At 41.3% G+C, this 19,563-nt stretch overlaps 2 protein-coding genes across 7 annotated transcripts in view; both read right to left on the bottom strand.

Annotated features, from left to right (window-relative positions):
• The window catches only part of tprg1 (tumor protein p63 regulated 1), a 701,399-nt gene that overhangs the window by 628,881 nt on the left and 52,955 nt on the right, over positions 1 to 19,563 (bottom strand). The window lies entirely within an intron of this gene.
• Positions 1 to 19,563, bottom strand: part of tp63 (tumor protein p63) — a 42,182-nt gene that overhangs the window by 16,173 nt on the left and 6,446 nt on the right. For 2 of the 6 annotated variants that reach the window (XM_080430135.1, XM_080430136.1), the window contains exons 2-4: positions 18,196 to 18,333; positions 17,975 to 18,104; positions 1,443 to 1,700 (exon numbers count right to left, since the gene is read on the bottom strand). In XM_080430135.1, the coding sequence (XP_080286261.1) occupies positions 1,443 to 1,700; positions 17,975 to 18,104; positions 18,196 to 18,333 (526 nt within the window). Of the gene's footprint in view, positions 1 to 1,442; positions 1,701 to 8,126; positions 8,323 to 17,974; positions 18,105 to 18,195; positions 18,334 to 19,563 lie in introns of those variants that run through there. The other 4 variants (XM_080430133.1, XM_080430134.1, XM_080430131.1 and 1 more) reach the window with 4 other exon arrangements.

Below are 19,563 nucleotides of genomic sequence, written 5' to 3'. Positions count from 1 at the left end.
CTCTGCTCAGCAGGTTGCTGGTAAACTGATACAAGGCCAGCATATGGTAGTCATACCAGAAAGTCAGGATATCAGTATATTTAAAATGTCATAAATTACTTTTGACTGTTAACCCAGTGGCAAAGAAAGACCAAAGATTGTACTAAATTCTCTGCAAATAAACAGTGGGAAACCTATACTTTTGTTAGGAATGTAGAGCATGCACATCAAGTCTGGTGATCAGGTGCAGCACAAACAGAAGCTCAACATAAAAATACAAATAAAGTCCACAAACTGTTGTTAGCTCCCACTGTTAATTGCAGATAAACGTCTCCATCCCCTAAGGATCTTCATCAGGATATGAATCCCTGGGGATCGAAACGTTGATCTACAATAAACAGCGGGGTGTAGACTCCATTTGTATTTTTAAACCTGTACTTTTGAACATTTAGTTGGCTATAACTGAAAATGACAGATACTGTAGCAAGATCATCCTGTGATGTCCATCTTCTTTCAGCATATCAGATGTAATGTGTGGGGCGTAAAGAGAAATGCCTGAGGTTTTGTCTTGATCTGAAGTCTCACATCTTAAGTGCCATTATTTCCTTACCAGATGTCGTTGTGCAACTTTGGTCTTTTCATACAGTCAGCGTGCATCCCAAATATGCCTGAAGCATAGATCACCTAGATAAGGATCTCATGGTTCTGAGATGTAGTATGTTGCTCTAACCTTAGCCCTGGCAAATCACAGCATTAAACGATGACCTGTTATGATACAGCTGGCCCATAAATTTAAATTCTATGGCTCCATATTCATGTGAACAATATACCCTGAGGGGCAACTGTATGTGCATATATGCTTGGCCAGTGTTCAATGAAAACGCATGTAATCAGACCTAGGTGACATGGCAATACTTCATGGTTGTTTTGCCCTACTTAGGTGATTGGTTTATCACATGCATGTGCTAGAAATAAGAGTGCATGGGAGGGTCATTCTATAAAATTGACAACTTACCTGAAATTATGTCAAATGTCCAAGAGCAAAGACATTTTAACAAAATGGTACTGCATTTTAAGGACCAACAGGTGCCTTATGGGCCCCTTAAGTATTATCCTTGTGCAATTAAACAATAGGCTTTCTTGATTAAAGCTGCAATCCATAACATTTCTTTGTGAATAACAATGTTAACTACCACAACTGCAGTAGTTGTATTTAATCAACTTGCTCTTCTATTGAGATATTTATATCCTGTGGTTGGGTAGGACCACTACTGGTTGACAAGTGGTAATGCATGAGGGTCAAAATGCAAATTATCCTCTACCCAAAAGGTCTTTCCGTTATGTATCTCAGCAGTAGAAACCGGGCTCGAATCCCGGGTAGGACATAAAAGTTATGGATTGCAGCTTTATATAAAACCTACAGTAAAACTGGGATTGGTTCAGTGAATAAATATACATCTTACCGTCCAGGTGGCAGACTTGGCAGTGCTGGACTGCTGGAATGACACATCAAAGGTGTGCGTCCCAGCATAGTCTGTGTTTGACGGTATTGCTGGTGATGGAGAGAGGGCGTCAAAGGTGGAGCTGGGCTGGGCGTAGGGCGATGGGGCAGCCACGTTGTTCTGTGTGTGGTCGTTGCTGTAGGGGCTGGTGGAGGTGGACCCCCCGTTTTGGATGCTCTGATCCATGCTGTTCAGGAGCCCCAGGTTTGTATACTGTGACTGGAGAAGAAAAATAAGAGAGGGCATAAATTAACCCATAACATCACAGAGACTGAAGCATGGTTCAATACAAATGTTTTGATTTATGTTTAAACCACTTTCAACATAGGGTCCCTATTTGGAGATTTTTCTAACGTTTTCCAAAATAGCAAAAACAGTGGCAATCTACAAGCCCACGACATAAGCATTGTGAGCTTGTAGATCAGCTATTTTCAATATTTGTTGTACAATGAAGTATAGGGCTTAAGTGGTTAAGATTTTTAATACATTCTGGCATAGCTTGGATGGATAAATATAGAAAGCTGACAGAGGTTGGTCAACATTTATCTCTACTAGGTTATTTTTTAAATTTCGGAAGCAAAACTGGACATTTGGAGGGGGGGTTTAGCATGAGGTTAATTATGCTGTGTGTAAATATAACTCTGCTTCAACAATCAAAAAGTAAACACGTTGTGGTTACATGGGGAGGCTGAAAGATGAGATGTTATTGCCAGGAATGGAACTTGAGGATTTTGGGCACTGGCCCAGCACAGCAATTTGGCTTAAATCATAATACCACCTCCATAGATGCCATTCAAATTCTGGCAAGTGAGCATTCATTTTACAGTAGTCTGGACAGAACATTGTGAGCCATTGGCTAACATGCATTTTTTTTATTACATTCTCCTTTTACTGTAAAGGGCAGCCTGGTAACACTTTCAAAGACAGTGGATGTACAGTTAAGGGGTGTTTTCACCCTACATTTCAACGAGTTTAGGGACATTTCAGTAGCAAGCTAGCATAGCATGCCAACAAGTGGACGCTAAAGAGTTAAATCTAGGATTAGGAAATGGATTTGTAGGCACATTTGCTAGTCAAATGATTTAACTAAGCGATTTAGCTAAGCTGAGCCAAAGAAAGATACACTAATTGAATAATTGGACATTGATCAGAAAGTTACTCCACATCTGCAGACTCTGCGGAAAGACCTTCAAACGTTTGAGATACTTTCCTTATCGACAGGCTTGCATTTCATCTACTTTGACTGATGGCTGAATCAGCAATAACGAATGACTAATAGCTGAATCAGCAATCCCAAATACGCGGTGAAGATGTTATCAACCGTTGAGGCTTTTTGCATTGTTTGTAAAGGTTCATGCTAGGTGATTAGTTACCACCACATAACACATCTCCATGTTAAGTTGAATGTGGTATAAATTGACTCAAAATTATAGGAGCTAATTATAGGGGAAAAACTTGATGTCAAATAGATGAAAGGTGGTACATGCATTTATCACAGCCATCAAATAGGGCGAAATGTAAATTAAAAGAAATGTTTTCTGAAAATCAAAACTAATTAAACATTTTCGGCAGTGGCAGAGACTTTGTGGCATGGTGCCAACCCTGAACCAAGCGTGTCTACCCTGCTGAGATCAACCTGATTTGCATTGATTTATCCAGCTGCATATTAATCGTGCATTGCACTTGAGGAACCAGCTTTTCAACCAAGTAGGTGCAGATATATCAAATTCCCTGCTTTACAGTCAATCCCCATCACCACTCACCAGTCTAGATTCATTTGTTTTTTTGGAGCAAAACCAAAATACAAACATAAACACGCCTTAGCTTAGCGCTGCTTCCCAAAACACAAACTATCAAAGTGCCCAGACTGGAGGAATGGAATTAAAATGTCATTAAACAGGATGCAGAGTTCGCCTGAGCTTTAGCCAACCGCTTCCTGCTTGCTGTGCTGGTCCATTCAACTCATTCCATTCCATTTATAAATGGCACATTCCTGGACTAGGTGCCATGGCTCTCGCTCTTTAGACGGTCATTAATCTCTTGAGGGCCTCTTGTTTATTTCAGGCACAGCCGACCACAGCTGCCCGGCTCACACCCATTCACACTGCCAGGTGTTGCTTGTGTGCCAGGTGACCAACAAAATACACACAGCTACGCAAGGAGGCAGGCTACATGCGTGCCTATTACCCAAGTTGGTAAAATGTGAAACGCTAATCCTCCCTTCATCAGACATACATTGACACAGACGCACGCAGGCACAAACCCACACATACACAGACACACCCACACACACAGCACCTGAGAGAGGTCATTCAAGTCAACCACAGCATACCTCTGCAACAGTGCCACAGGGCGCATCGTTACTCTGTGTTGCTGTTGGATAAGGGTCACTGTGTGTGTGTGTGCCACAAGTCTGCTTAACCTCCCCGGAAACAATGCCACCAGAGCTTATAAGAGCTTGTCTGGAGAACAATATACTGGGCATGCAGGTGTTGGGAGACAAGTGCTCTGTGAATGGAACACACACACACACACACACACACACACACACACACACACACACACACACACACACACACACACACACACACACACACACACACACACACACACACACACACACACACACACACACACACACACACACACACACACACACACACACACACACACACACACGCGCGCGTAACTCCACTCAGTGTTAACTCTCTGGCCTCTGGAAGGGAGAAGCTTTCACAAACACACGCTCCCTTACAATGGGGTAATTACAGACAGGAATAATAGAGAGCTTTACACTGGACAGACTATCGAGTTGCCCTCTGTGTCTGATCTCATTACAGAGAGTCTTACTTAAGTCCTTCTGGTTCAGAAATGTGTGTGTTTTGTGCTTCATGTTTACCTATGCCTATAATAATAATAATTAGTGCCATCTTTTTCATCAGGTACGCAACACTAAATCATCGCTATTCCCCGGAAAAACTACAAAGTGACACAATTTCCTGTTTGGAGAATATTTTCCCGTATGTGGTGAGTCAGCGGCAGTGATATCAGCGACTGATCTCATGGACTGTGTGGCGCAAGATCTTCCTGCTGTTGGAGTGGCTGAGAAGTGGCTGAGAAGCTTAACGGTAGCTTCTCAGCCAATCACAGTGGACACTGCCTCCTACCTGATGCTGACGTTTTGGAAGAGGTATGTGACAGGGGCATTAATTATCATTGTGAAATTATTAATCTAATGAAAAGGCTGATGCCGACCTCGGACCACAAATCATGGATCAAAGTGTCAAGCACAAAAAAGATAAATTGAATGCGTGGCATGATTATCAATGTAAGACCATGGCCCATTCTTCAGGTGTTCAACATGAATTTAGAGATCAAAGATAAAGGATGAACAGCTAAAAGCGTCTGAATGTTTAATTGACTGGAAGCTGGCTATTTACTTTTTACAAAGAGAGTTATGTGGGAGATTCAGGACTTCTCTCAGATTCTTTAAATCAGATCTTATTCCACTATAATATAGCAGCCATTTAATAACCCCTTTAGTCGCTCTTAAAAATTCCTTCTGTTTATAGTCGACTTAAGGCCTTTGGGACGTCAGGCTGCTAAACAGAACCACAGTAAATCAGCAGCCTTGACATCCACGACAGCCTTTAATAAAGCTGGTGAATGGTTTGCACAGTCTGTTCGCGGCCTGCAAGGTTTCTTTGTCCGGGACACATGCTGGAGTAAGCATTTCAGGCCCACAGGAAAGGGACACTGCTGACCTTCAGAGTGATATCCTGTTGATTCCAATGAAGGAATCCCGATTATGCAGAATACATGTCACAGATATTTGAAATGCAAACAGTCGCTCCAATTAAAAGCGAATTCTTAATATTGCCATCATACTGCTGAATCATTTTGACAGGGAACACTGGCACAAGTAGTATATTCACACACTTTCTCCATTGCTTTACATTTATTGGTGATGTAATGACCATTTGACAGTCTTGTTCTACTAAGCTTTCAAATGAATGCCAAGAAAAACACAATACTAGATTACTCATTAGACTATTCATTCATTATTTGACCAAATAACACATTTATTTTTACCTGTGCTAGCAATACAGGCCCAATTAATCATGCCTGCACTTTGAACTGGCAATAAATGACAAGAACCAGAGAAAGACCTGGCCTAAGGGGTGAAATTGCTCCCATTCCAAGCTCTCTGGTGACCTGCTCTGTGTACCCTGGGTCGGCATAAGAGCGTCTAGAGGTGATGGTGGTGGGGGGGTGGGGGGACTGTGATGAGTGACCACAGGGGAGGGGGTCATTAAAAGACCCTACTTGGGGTGGGGGTTGAGGTGTGGCCGGGTGGGGGTCTATCTACACCTCATACCTGCTGGGGTGGGCAGACCAGGTGATTGCATCTACGTCAACACACCATTAAAGCAATTACGACCCTGGACTATAACAGCAACGCCTGGACAGCCGCATTCTAATGGCCACTGCCACTGCCGCAACGCTGGGGGGGTACGCAGGGGAACCTGATACCTCACAGACTGCAGGGATTGAGGTGGACACCACTTAAAGATACCCCCCTTGCACCCCCCCTGGCTCAACAACTTAAAAGACAGTGACCTGACACACCTGCTATCTGCAACCTGCAATCTGGGAAATCTGTCATAGTTCTTTTAGGGTGGACACTGTGTTTCGATGCAGCATCTGGTATGTGGTAACAACAGCACAAATAAGAGGGACGGCAGGGAGATGCCTGCATAACCACACACAATGCAGGGTTCTGGGTGTATTAACCACTTAAGTCCTATACACTTTGTCATACAACATATACCGGAAATAGTTGATCTACCGTCACACAAACAATTGTTTCTGTGTACGTCATGCCCAAAATAGGGATGCCAGGATGAAAGTGGTTAAGACATGAATAAAAGTCGATGAATCCGTTATTAATACTAAATAGAGATAGACCTATAACAATGTATGTAGGGAAAATCTGTCTCACATGAAGATGACTTGGCTCATAATGATCACTAAAGCCCAAACCCAGAACTGAACTGAGCTGTGAACGCAGCAGCAGACAACCTCGACTTTGTGACTGACAGCAGAACAGTTGGCCTTTTGGTGAACACTCAAGCAAAGCTACAGTATTTTGACCTATGACCTCTGAAAGCAAGCTGAAATGTCAAAGTTATGGACTGCCCGCTTAAGCTAGGTGACAGCAAGAAACTTATCTCCTCAAAGACAAGTAAGTAAGTAAATGGGATGAATTCATTTGATTTGTGCAGGTATGACAAACAGAATAGTTTGGGGGGGAAAACATTAAAGTTGATTCCATCAAAAATATATTTAAGAAATAAGGTGTCAAGCAAGTTGCGTATGGCACTGTCATACATACATCAAATGCATAAAGTTTTCATCCAAATCTAAGAAAATAACATGGTTAATTCCCCTTAAAAAAGCAGCCCGTGTTCTCAACTCAGTTGTGAAAAAATGACAACGACAGTCTCATTTGCAAATTGTGACTTCATCACACTGAAAATTTTAAAATGGATGCCTTTTGAAATTTGGGTTTTATAATCAAAAAAACTAAAATTGCATTAGCAGATTAATGCATTGGAGAACCCTTCTCGCCCGTTTTGATTTAACAGGACTTCTTTAGAACAATTAAGAAAATTAACTCTAGGGTCTAAGAGTACGCTAAATCTACCTTTTTCATATTGTAAGAACTGACAAACCTCTGACCTTTAAAAAAAAAATGTTAATAAAGCTGAGCCATGCAGATCTCTGAAGCAAATGTTGGAGACTAATTTGAATACATTTCTGATCAATCTAAAACTAAGATTACAATATCACACATCAGAATAATTTTCATTCAAATCCACTTAAGCCTCCAGTCAGATTAACATATAAGCTGTATATATATATATTTTTTAAATAATAATAATAATTGGATATACATTTGTTTTTAGTCTATTCCAGTCTAGGTTCTCTGGTCAGAAATGGTCCAAGCAGGATGAACTAAGCAGCATTTTGAACCGTTTGAAACGTTTTCATTTTTCCATTTAGGGGATACAGTACGCAACAGTCAAGCACAAAAAAAATCACAGCAGGAGCAATCATCTAGAGATCAACAACAGCAGCAGCCATTTCATAAAACACAACCACTCAATCAGGAGACACTCCAGGTGTTTACATTCCCTTACACTCTATACACACACATACACACATGCACAAACACACACATACAATACCACTGAATCGAAACAAAAAGGAATCTACCACACAAACAACGTAACTCTACAAGGTCCACTATTATAAGTTACTTAAGTTTAAATTTCTCTCTACAATCCTGATTATTCACATATTTATTCACCTATCTGAAAATACTCTGATGTGTTGACGTTCAAACTGGCAGCATTACACATCGAACAAGTCTTCAAATCAAACACTGCGTACCAAAACTGTGTTAGACAGACTTCGGCAAATAGGCCAAATTCCCAAAGGTACGTTCCCGTTCACGGCCTACTGTATCTGTGCTATTCTTTGTTACTGTATTTGTTCTGTCTTGTAGAACCTTTGGGAGGTGACTGAGGCAACGGATGAGCTGGTTTGATGCCCCGTTAGAAGCTCGTCCATGGGCCTTACCTCACTGTACGATGGCGTGGTCCCGGTCTCCAGGTACAACATGTTGGCACTGAGGTTGAGCAGAGCTGCTGCTGTTTGCTCCACTGGCTCCAGGATTCCACAACTCTTTTCCCTCACTCAAAACGAGTGATGTGGACTACAGATGTGAGGTGGAAAAGCAGAAGCCTCTATAGGATTCAATGGGAATGTCATATATACCGGGATGAGAGGAGAGGGGAGGGGACTGAGGAGCTACCTTGAGTGCCGTACCTGAGTCCACACCCATCTTGCTGAAGAAGCACCCTCTCCTTAGCCTTTCCTTTGAAGTTCTGCAGGGCTTCTCAGAGGTGTAATGACCATAGCCAACCCAAAATAGTAAGTTATCGTGCTACCTAGTAGCGAGGGATGCTTGATGCAGACTTAAAACATTTGCATGCATCTGCTCAGTGCCTGCACTTTACCTTTAACATACTTCTCTCCACCTGCCCCAAGTGTGATGAACTACAATGTAATAACAGAGCAATTTCATCATAATGACAATGTTGCTTCGTTTCATTTGCAGCCTGGAGATAATTTACCGTCATTTAAGTTATCAGAAAGATACAGAATGTGTCCTTTATAACAAATGAATTGATAATGCAAAAAATAAATAAACCTGCAGCCTAAAATTAAAGTTAGATAATACTGATGTAAGATTATAAAGGAAACTTAAAAAATAAAACTCTAGCAGAATGAGAATTCTGGTGTCATTACCTGGCCTGGGAAAGTATCAACTATTATACCAGGTTAGTTAGCATACGAATTGACCACCACAATGCATAGCCCCCAGTAACACAAAGTGACTCATGTAGATAGCTTGTATCTATCAGAGATGACTGGTGTAGATCTGTTTTGGAAACATGCATTAAATCTCAGATACTGTAATGGTGCAGACAGTGCTCTTTGGAACAGAGTAGGCCAGTAATGCAACAGTGATTTTTGTTAATTCATATACATATGTGTGTGTGTGTGTGTGTGTGTGTGTGTGTGTGCGCGCGCGCACGCCAAGTGGTTCACTGGATTTGATTATGACAGGATTTTCTTTACTGCTTAAGTGTGTTATTCCACTCCCCCTAGTAGAACTTCATGAGCAACACCCATTTCCCACAAAATAGACAAAAACATGGATGTTTATGCTCTGTTAGGTTCAAAGTATAAGTGTAAACAAATAATAATTCAAAAAACAAACAAAAAAACAACTGAAATCAAAATGATAATGATATCAACACAACACTCAGTCCTGCACTTTTGTCTTATGGTCAGAATGATTTTAAAGCCGTTACTAAACTGAGCACAATTCTGACCAAAGGTCTCCAATCACAGACCACACCCTGGCCAGGGCCAGAGGCTATATGGGCCTGCAGGCCAGCCCGCTCACAAAAGCAAGAAACACTTTCAAAAGCCTATGCTAACGACCCCCCAAGAAACCTAGACCCCACACAAAACCTAGCCTAGACTTTTATAAGTGCTAATTAGACGACCTAAACAAACTTCTCATTATGCTAAAACAACACTGGCAGCCACGTCGAAATGAAGTTAGAGCACTCATTGTTATGGTGAACTCGTACAGTATTAGAATATATTGGTGCATTATTCAAACAAGCATCACAAAGGATAGACCTATACCAGCTAAGAGCTCCACAGTCTGTTGAAGCTTTCAAGAGAAGACGAAAGACTTTACTTTTTAATAAAGCATTCGGTTAGCTATTCTGGTTTTACCCCCTAGGATTTTTTTGCCCCCATGTTTTTAATTGTTTGTTTTTTTTAGACTTTTTTGTTTTTTTTAAACTTTTTTATTTTCCCAAGATGTTTTTATGCAAATGTTTTTTTCTTTACTGTAGCACTTTGAGATTTGTTTCAAATGTAAAGTGCAATAGAAATGAAATGGATTATTATTATCATTACAAGTGTTAATATTTTAAATATTATTATATAAATATAAATAACAATTTGGTAGTGAATGTTAAAAATCAGGATGTCTGGTTATATTTGCTAAAGAGCCTAATGGCAGAGAGGATGAAACTGGCACTCACTTTTTCTTCTTGAAAAAAAGTGCAGGAGCTGAAGGCAGGTGCTGAGGTATGGTTTTATAATACATTTAATACCTTTGTTGCTCATTGTGCTGTGTCATATCCTTGGCCAAATTGTATGTAATGGTCTCCGTGATTTTACTGTTCCTCTGAGCCTGATGGATTATACAATGTGTCGGTTATTAATCCTTGTATAATAGTGATGATGAGGAGACGAGGGCAAGGTGCAACAGCTGACCAAATAAGATGTTTTAATTAATCAGTTTCATGATTCAAAAATTGTGAAGCATAAATCATGATTTTCAATTACTTTCAATTAATTCTGTAGCCCTAACATGTACAATATAGTGTAACAGTATGTTCTTTATTCTGTGTTGTGTATGAGCTAAAAAGAAGAGTATCTTCCAAACAATGGGGAACTTAATTTTGGACGGTCTCAGTCCTTCATCATGTCAAGTTAGATCAACATGAACACACTATAATGGCTATGGTACAGCCAAACTAGTAGCCATTAAGAATTCAAGGGAAACTATTTTGTACCTAAATCCACTGTTCTGATGTGAAGAGATTATAAAATATGGAGAAAAAATACCCCATGTCATCTGCGTATTTCTCTGAAAAATGCATAAGTGCACACAGATGATGTCAAATGCGTCGTTTCGTGTCATCGAGCGCAAAGTACAAACAAGACCGTTTTTAGCGCCACTTCTTGCCTATATTGTCTGTGCAATAATCACAAAATGAAACAAAAACCTTTCCAGGATGTCATCCTGGTATCCATTATTAGTAATACATGAGTAACACCAGGCTTGTACGAGGCTGAAATCCTGCAATCTCCATTTGCCGGAGAAGGTAATGGGCTAATAAGCCAAAATCAGACTTAACCTGACACTTGTTTGAAACATAAAATCATTAATCGGCTACAAAGTTAGCTTAAGACTGCAGCTCATGATTCGCACCAATTCTCTTCAGCATTCAACCCAAAACCAGAAGCTATATGCTCTACCATAGTCACATCACCGTTTCCATCAGTGTTGTGAGTTTCATGGAAAATCTAGGCCCGTTTAGACCTAAAAGGATGGCAGATCCCAGTGGAGTCTGGCAGCAGCTCAAACAATGACGATCCAGGGGCTCAGACAAAAGAGGCTTTGCTCAGTTTTTTCCCTTTTAAGAGCCTGTTCCTTAAGTCAGCTAGATTAGCTCAGTATCAAGTGTCAGGGTGCTGTGGCTTCCAACACACAGACACCTGCCCTGAGCGGAGTGCGAGCGTCCATCCACACCAACAGAAACACAGGACACATCCTTGAGTGATGCTTTCTAACACCTCAGCCCAGACACCTGTCACCAAATGTCCACAAAGTGTTAGCAAGAAGAGATGTTTGTCCATTAAACTAACATTTGTTGAACCACTGAAATATAATTTCTTAGCTACAAGAGTCGTTTTTACTGAACGTGTCGCACGTTGTGAGCTTGTAGATCTGCTATTTTCAAATAGGGCTAAAGTGGTTAATGTATGTTTTATTATGATTTATATCTGCAAAGTAACTAGTAACTAAAGATTTCAAATAATTGTTGTGGAGTAAAAGTATAGACAATTGGAAATACTTTACTACAATTGGAATATAGTAAAGTAAAAGTACCTCAAAATTGTACTTAAGTACAGTACTTGAGTAAATGTAGTTACTTTACACCACTGCACGTCAGTGAAGAAAAAACGCTGGGAACATCTATTTACAAGCGACTTTGCAGGGAAACAAGCCCAAAGTCGCTTATAATAAGCAGACCTGCCAACGCTGGCAGGCAGGCTAGGCTGAAAGTTATAATGAATTAGCACATCAATGGGCACGTCGGCTGACAGACTAAATGCCAACTTTTGCCAACCGAATACCAGTCTGTTGCAGTCTGAAATAGTCTGAACTAGTCTGAAATACAGTAGTCTGTTTGGTGGAGAGTCACCTTTAGGATTTAGAAGGCATTTGTAGAATCACTCAGGTGCTTAGCCCAGTGGCCATGTACACCTGGAGACACAGGCCAGCACACTGGCACTATTACTTTATGTAAGACTGTGAATATACACTCTATTGCTTTCACACTCTGCCTTTAGTACACACCTTATGTACGGTATATTTGATTATCATTTTTCACAACTTGTTCCATCTTTTGGTCTATTTCAATTTGATCTTAATTTCCAATGAGGAAGGTGATATCAGTTACAAGGCTCCAAACATCCCAAAACAAACTAGTAAGGCTACTTCTTGGCCTCAATCACATAACCCATCTAACCCCTGCTCATTTTGCTAGGATTGGATGGCTCAGGGTTGAGGACAGAGTACAGCAACTTGCAATGGGCCTGGTCTTTAAGATACACCACAACAAGTCCACGATCATAACACCAGAGGCAGCTTCACGAATTATGTTCAACCCAGATTTGGCTCAACAAAGGGAATGAACTCGTTCTCATGCTATTCAACAAAAATGTGGAATGCCCTACCATAAGGAGTAAATGAGTGTAAAACCCTACTCACTTTCAAAACTGCCCTAAAGATACACCTTCAGGAGGCTGCAATTCGAAAATGGCCCCTGTCTAAGTCTTAACCTACCCCCCCCCCCAACCCCCCCTCCCCTTTTTTTTCTTCTCTTGTACATATTTTTCACTCTTCATACCAGTAACCTGTAAGCTGATTGTATGACGTTCTGTATAGTAGTGTGTATATCTGTCTGTCTCTTATATGTCATCATGATTTGTGTGCATGGGGATCTCATCTTAAACAAGCTCAGTGCTTAATGAGTCTTCCAGTTTAGTAGACCTTGTATTGTGAATTTGTACTTCCATGTACTGTTGTTCTCATGTCTTACTAAATAAAGTACATCAATCAATAGTCAGAGAACCAACCACAACCATTAAATCAATATTCCAATTTCATTGCAATAATGCGGAAACTTCTTCCATGTTTGGTTTTAATTTGATCTTAATTTCTGCCCTATATTGCATTGTAATACATTGTGTTGTGAGCACAGCGTTAGACTGATTACTTTTAACAACTCTGCATATTGCCTAAAGGCAACATACTTTGAATTAACAACACTACATACTGCCTAAAGGCAACAGCCTTTAAGATCCTCACCTCTGCACATTGGTCAAACGACCATTTAAAAAGCCAACACCAACATTGAGGTCACAAACACAAAAAGAAGAGTGATCACTTTCTTTGTCACATCTGTTCTACACATTTTGGATTGTTATACTGTATAGTCAAAAAAAAAAAGACGAAAAAAGATGGAGACAAATAAAGACAATTTTAAAGGCATTTTATGCTGTCTTTGAAAGGATCTACTGAAACTCTTTTCCTGAATCAGGCTGATGTCAATGGAAGACTAAGCTGTAGCTAAGAGAGATACAAGCCATCACCACATGCACAAAAGCATGGAGTTGATTACTCCAACCGTTTTAATCAAGCGGACCATGAAAAATGTTATGTTTTCCTACACCTAACAACAGTTCTTAATACGCCGGAGGCCAACTGGTGGGGCTTGGCTTAGCACACACAAACATTATCAGGTCTGTGCATTCAATGAACATGTCGACTAATATCTTTGATTAAAGGGGTAAGTTATATTCTTTTGTTAAACTAAGTGTTAAATTGCTTTATATTCTGATAGTACTCATTTGATAGAGTGTTTGTTCAGTAACAGGCGTCTCCCCGTCCCTCCAGCTCTTGATTAAACGTTAAATGCATATCATTTCAGCATTTTCGTGCACAAGGTGCAGCAGGCTTCACATTTATTTTGCTCAAATGGCTTCAACCAACTAAACGCACTATTGTCTAACTGGATCTCAGTAAACTTGCATTTCTTAATAGCAGATGGAAGCAACATAAATTACTAGAAAAAGTGCTCCTCAATGCACAGACCTCCGCCAGGTTATTGTGGGCCAGCAATGTTCGGAATTCAGTCATTATAGAGGTGAGTGGAATCTGTAGAAGTTAAGGGATTAATGTTGATGAAGTTATTGCACACAATATGTTGATTTGTGGGATGTGCGTGTTTCACGGCAATCGGAAGGTGCGTTCATGATTTGAGGCATTTCGTTCAAAACAAGCCTCTCCTGCAAACTTTAGATGCCAATCTTAGTCAATCAGGATAGAATATGAAAAATCTGACAGATCCGTCTTGATTACATTGCTATAGAGATAATGTGTACGGATTTATGTGATGTTTGGACAAAATCTGTAAGAGTATTAAAAAAAAAGGTTAGCAAAAAATCAACCTCCTGGTGGCGCTGTAACAGTGAAAAGGGTGTAATTTCTTCCTCGGCCTAGTGGGAATGTGCATGCAAAGTTTCACAGCAATTGGACTCTGCGTTCATAATTTGAGGCATTTTGTTAAAAATGAGCCACTCCTGCAAACTTAAGAAGCCAATCTTAGCCAATCAGGATGGAATATTAAAAATCTGACAGTTGACCCCATGACTATAGAAATACTGTGTATCGATGTGTTTTGCAAAAATCTACCTCCTGCTGGCACTATAAAAAGCTGATGTGAAACATTTTGGGCAGAGGTTCTGCTCTGGCATCCAGGGAGTGTGTGTGCACTGTTTCACGTTGATCGGGCCAACGGTGCCGGAAATTAGCTGTTCACAGACGGACGGAAACACACACGGACGGACAGGGGGATTTTTTTTTTCCCACGTTGGTTTTGTTTTTAGGTATCGTGTACAGCATCGTGTTTTTTTTTAACATTTTTTACATGGAATCGACATAGACCATAATAATGGTACATCTATGTACCCATACAGTAAGTAAATGCAACATTATAGAATTTAGAAATAAAGTAATAATGCAATACAAAATACAAACACCTAAACTAACGATTTTTGGATTTTATACTTTTTTAAGACTTCTTAAGGACCTGCAGAAATCCTATCAACAACAAAGTGTTTGTAGAAAGTCTATGCAAAATAAAATTGTATAATAGGTAATAGGTATTAACAGTTTAGATTTTCACCTAAACTGAGAAATAATACGAACTGAGGTCTAATTATCTTTATAAAAGAAGCTAATGGGCACAGTTTTCCTGCTCCGTGTCATGACTTGTTAATAAAAAAAAATAAAAAATTACAGAGCAGAAACATCTCAAACATCCCATCAATCACTAAAGGAAATTATTGCAACACTGATGGCAGATCATGTTTCACTTCATCCTCATAATGACGGCAAAATGTGAGAACTCAGATTACACTGTGAATGGTAGAAACACACCGTTTAGCTGCTGGGAGCACGTCACCAGGCTGCAACGGCAAATCACACTATAATGCCTGATTTATACTTGGTTTGCTCGCCGTGTTGCACACCAAACACAGCCGATCTATAAGCTCACAGCGCATCGCTACACAGCGCCTTGTGAGCTTGTAGATCGGCAAACTTTGGTGAGCGACACCGCCGCACATCTAAGTATAATTCAGGCTTAAGACCCCAGAGGTGTAAGCAACCAAACACAAACATGCAATTAGATGCCACAGAGCTGTGTCGACTGAGCTACTCTCCTGCACAAGTTGTTTTTCAACCTCCATCCTGTGTCTGAAAAGGTGCCTCTGTCCCCCAACTCAACACTGCGTCTTCCACGCACAGCTGATCAGAGCGTTATCTGGGTGTAAAATCAGCTGTTTGGGGTAGGATATAGCGTTTCTCCTGCCACTGTTTCTGCTACATTCCTTTGAGTTATTCTACCCTAGGCCTCTCTCTCTCTCTCTCTCTCTTACCTCTGCCACCCCCCCCCCCCTCCCCTGCTAGCTGTAGCATAGATGAGACACGTACTGATAGATGAGCTGGAGACCTCTGCAAGAGAGGCAGGTGCTGCGTTAAATTGTTGCCCTGCGGCTATGGGAAAGAGAAGGAGAAAAAAAAATGAAAACTTGGAGAAAAAGGGAATTTCAAATTAAACATAAAACCTACACAATACAAATAAGTTCCCCAGGGCACAAAACAACGAGTCACATTCTAATGAGTCATGAAAGAAGTGAACCTCGATGAGGGTGGGATGTCGTGGTGGTGGTGGGGGGGCTTTGCCCACTGTGGCGCTTTCATCAGAACACGCAATCTGACTGCGTAATAAAATGATCGGGCTCGGTGATTGGCAAGCAGCCATGGCAGAGAGCCCTCCTCACACACACCCATGGCATGCCGAATGCCACGCCCCTCCCTGGTAGTGGAAGGTGGGTGGTGTGGGTGATGAGATGGGGTGGGGTGGGGTTTGGGGGGGGGGCGTGGAGACATTAATCACCAGTTCAAGAGAGCATAGGCCCCCTTGGGGGATGTGCAGGGCGGCGTTACTCAGCGCCTTCAACAGATTTTAGTTTTATTTGTGTGTGTTTTTTCCCCCCTCATGCTGGCTGGACAACAGCATTCCAGGACTGGGAGTGGAGCGCCCACTTTCTGTTCCCCAGTAACTTCTGCTATGACTGGGATGACTGGGATCATGTGTCCCCACGTACAGGTCAGACATACTACTGACTTTATATCTCCACCGTTTCAAAACCATGCCGCATACTTACTACACAGTGAGGGCAAATTAATCCTTACACTATCAAGCGCTTTCATACTTCGTTGTAGGCAGTCTCATGGCAAAAATAACCTATTTACAAGCTTACAATGCAATGCGCTGTGAGCTATAAGCTATTTTTGAATTTCTTTTACAATTTCTGGCTATAATGACATGCTCAAAATAGGGACGGCAAAAATTGGGATTTTGCTGTGAAAGTAACAATAGCTCAACTAACACAGTGCTGTTTTCGGTACAATGCCATGCAAAATATTCAGGCCTGCTATTCGCACCTTGAGTAATCTTTGTATGTAACCACCATGTATGTAACCACATACCACCTTACCTACAGCACATCAACAGATATGTGATTGCATCTCCAGACTGAGAGCTACCTGTCTCAGCGACGGGGCCACCCAGGTCAAGCACGGCTTCGACTTAACCTGATAACATCATCACCTTACGAAGATGACACTAGATAAACTAGTGAACAGCCTGGCCAAACTCTAATCATTACTGACTGCTGTGTTGCGTGCACCATATCCTCCATGCAACTCGTAAAAGGGGAATTTCCGTAATGTTGACACCAAAATACCCAGATTTAGCGACATGCTGTACTGTATAATGTATGGGATTTACCACTGAAAGTCCCATCCAGTCAAGTCTAGAAATATTGTTATTAAGGCTAGACTTTAATCAACTTGAACCACTTAAAGTCTATATACTTTGTTGAACGTAAAATTGCGAAAATAGCCCATCTACAAGATCACAACGTGCTGCGTTGCCACACATTGTGGGTGTGTAGATGTTTTTGCCAAATGTTTTCCCAGAATAGGGATGCTAGGGTTCATGTTGTTAAATAGTTGTTACACAAATGTTTTATTGTTATTTAGCTGGATATCTAAAGGAAAGTATAAGCGTTTTACAGTGTTTGTCACTCATTTTCTTCATCACACATCTATCCATTATCCACTGTATGGTTGGCTTCAGATAACTTATCGTTACACAATAACGGTAAAACAAAACCACTAGAATCATAATAGGCGAATATTCAGCAAAATAGGCGAACATTTGTCCAAAATAGCTCATCTACAAGCTTGTAACACGTTGTGAGCTTGCAGATTTGCTATTGGAGGGGACCAAGTATAGACCCCTGGGGGGGGGACCGGTCAACGAAGCATAATAGGATTTAAGCAGTTCTATATCATCAGTGCAGAGCACACAGTATGCTCATTGCATAACTGTTGAGCCAACTGTACTTACAGAAGGTGCTTCCTCCGGGCTATGCATGGTAATGCAGTCCATGCTGATCTGAATGGTGTTGCCTGCAGGCCCATCTGACGGACCATCAGTGAAGTTGAGCTCAATGGGCTGGACAGAGTGGACGCCATTTCTAGAACCCAGATGAGATGGTCAACATCGATATAATTAGTGAAAGAGAAAACGTAATGTATTTTTCATTGTGTGATTTTGCATGGTCTTACTGGTCCAGCATCTCAAGCAGCTGGTTGAACACATCTTGACTGATGATGTCAGATGTTTGAGATGTTTGAGATGACGGCTGGGACATGGAGGCGAAGAAAGAATTATCTGTCCAGGATAAACGTGGTGGGTCTCTAAGTCTGCAGGGGAAAATAATCACCAAAGATCATGTTAATTCCACTTTTCATCAAAAGGTTCAGTATGAACATATTTTCAGTAGTCCCAACCAATAACCATTTGAACCCTATATAGTTCATCGAACAACAAATTGCAAAAATAGCCGCTCTACGTCACAATGCCTATATGAAACCCTAACCCTCAAAATAGGGTTATAATAGGGTTTTTTAGGATTAAAGTGTAAAAAAAAAAGGACCCTCCTATCACATTGAAGTACATAAAGGACGGGATTGGCGGTTCATAAAAACAGAGACCGTGGTCCGCTGGTTTAACACGAACCGCTTCAACCACATCGCCTGTGGGGGGCCGGGAGAAGGGCGGGGAGGGAGTCCTGCTACAGCCACTCATGAAGAACATGTCCATTGTGAAGAAGCCAGCCTGCGTAGGGCCGAATATTTGTACTACACCATAATGGTGATTATGCGCCATTCAGAAGGAGGCACTTTGACCTGCTCCCCTGAAACGGGACACCTGCTCAGGGCTGAGCCTCCTATTGTTCCTGCTGAAGTGGCGCACGCTGCAGTCTGAGACAGGGGCGGAATTCCCCCCTCCGTCTATATGATAGCACTGCTGCAACTTCTGGTATGTGTGCAGCTGGACAGGGGCTTGGGGGGGAGGAGAGGCGGGGAAGGAGAGGAGGGGTGCATAATCTGAAGCTGGCACTATTTAAGGCTTCGGAATTCCCCGGCACCATGTGGTGAATGATATTAATACCCGACTAACAAACACGGGCATTTCTAATGAGGCAAATAATCTAAGATGATGTTTCAAAACAGGGACTTCTGCCCCAAATGTTGGAAAAGAAGAAAAAGAAGAAAGATCTGAGTGTGTGATACAAAATGAATGAGATGGCTTGTAATGTCACTGATCCTTCCGTGTTCCCTGCGTACAGATTTAATGACAGGCTGTGAAACCGTGTCCGTGATTTCATTAAGAGCACTGGAGGCATACCTTCCTAGACAAGCCTTGCTTTACGCTGACAGAGCAACTTGGCAATGTACCACACTGTGCAAAAAACTAGATTTATGAAGCTCAAATCTACAGTTCGTGGCAGTAGTATAATATTAATCATCAGTCACGTCTCTTTTTCCAGGTGATTATATTTGGGGTTTCTTTTTAAACCACTTTTCAACCTGGTACCTATTTTGGGCAGGTCATTATAGGCAAACATTTCTCAAAGATAGCTGATCTGC

This window comes from Gymnoscopelus braueri, assembly GCF_963280865.1.
Source record: "Gymnoscopelus braueri genome assembly, chromosome: 6".
Classification (NCBI taxonomy): domain Eukaryota; kingdom Metazoa; phylum Chordata; class Actinopteri; order Myctophiformes; family Myctophidae; genus Gymnoscopelus; species Gymnoscopelus braueri.
This window is presented reverse-complemented; position numbering and strand designations above follow the sequence as displayed.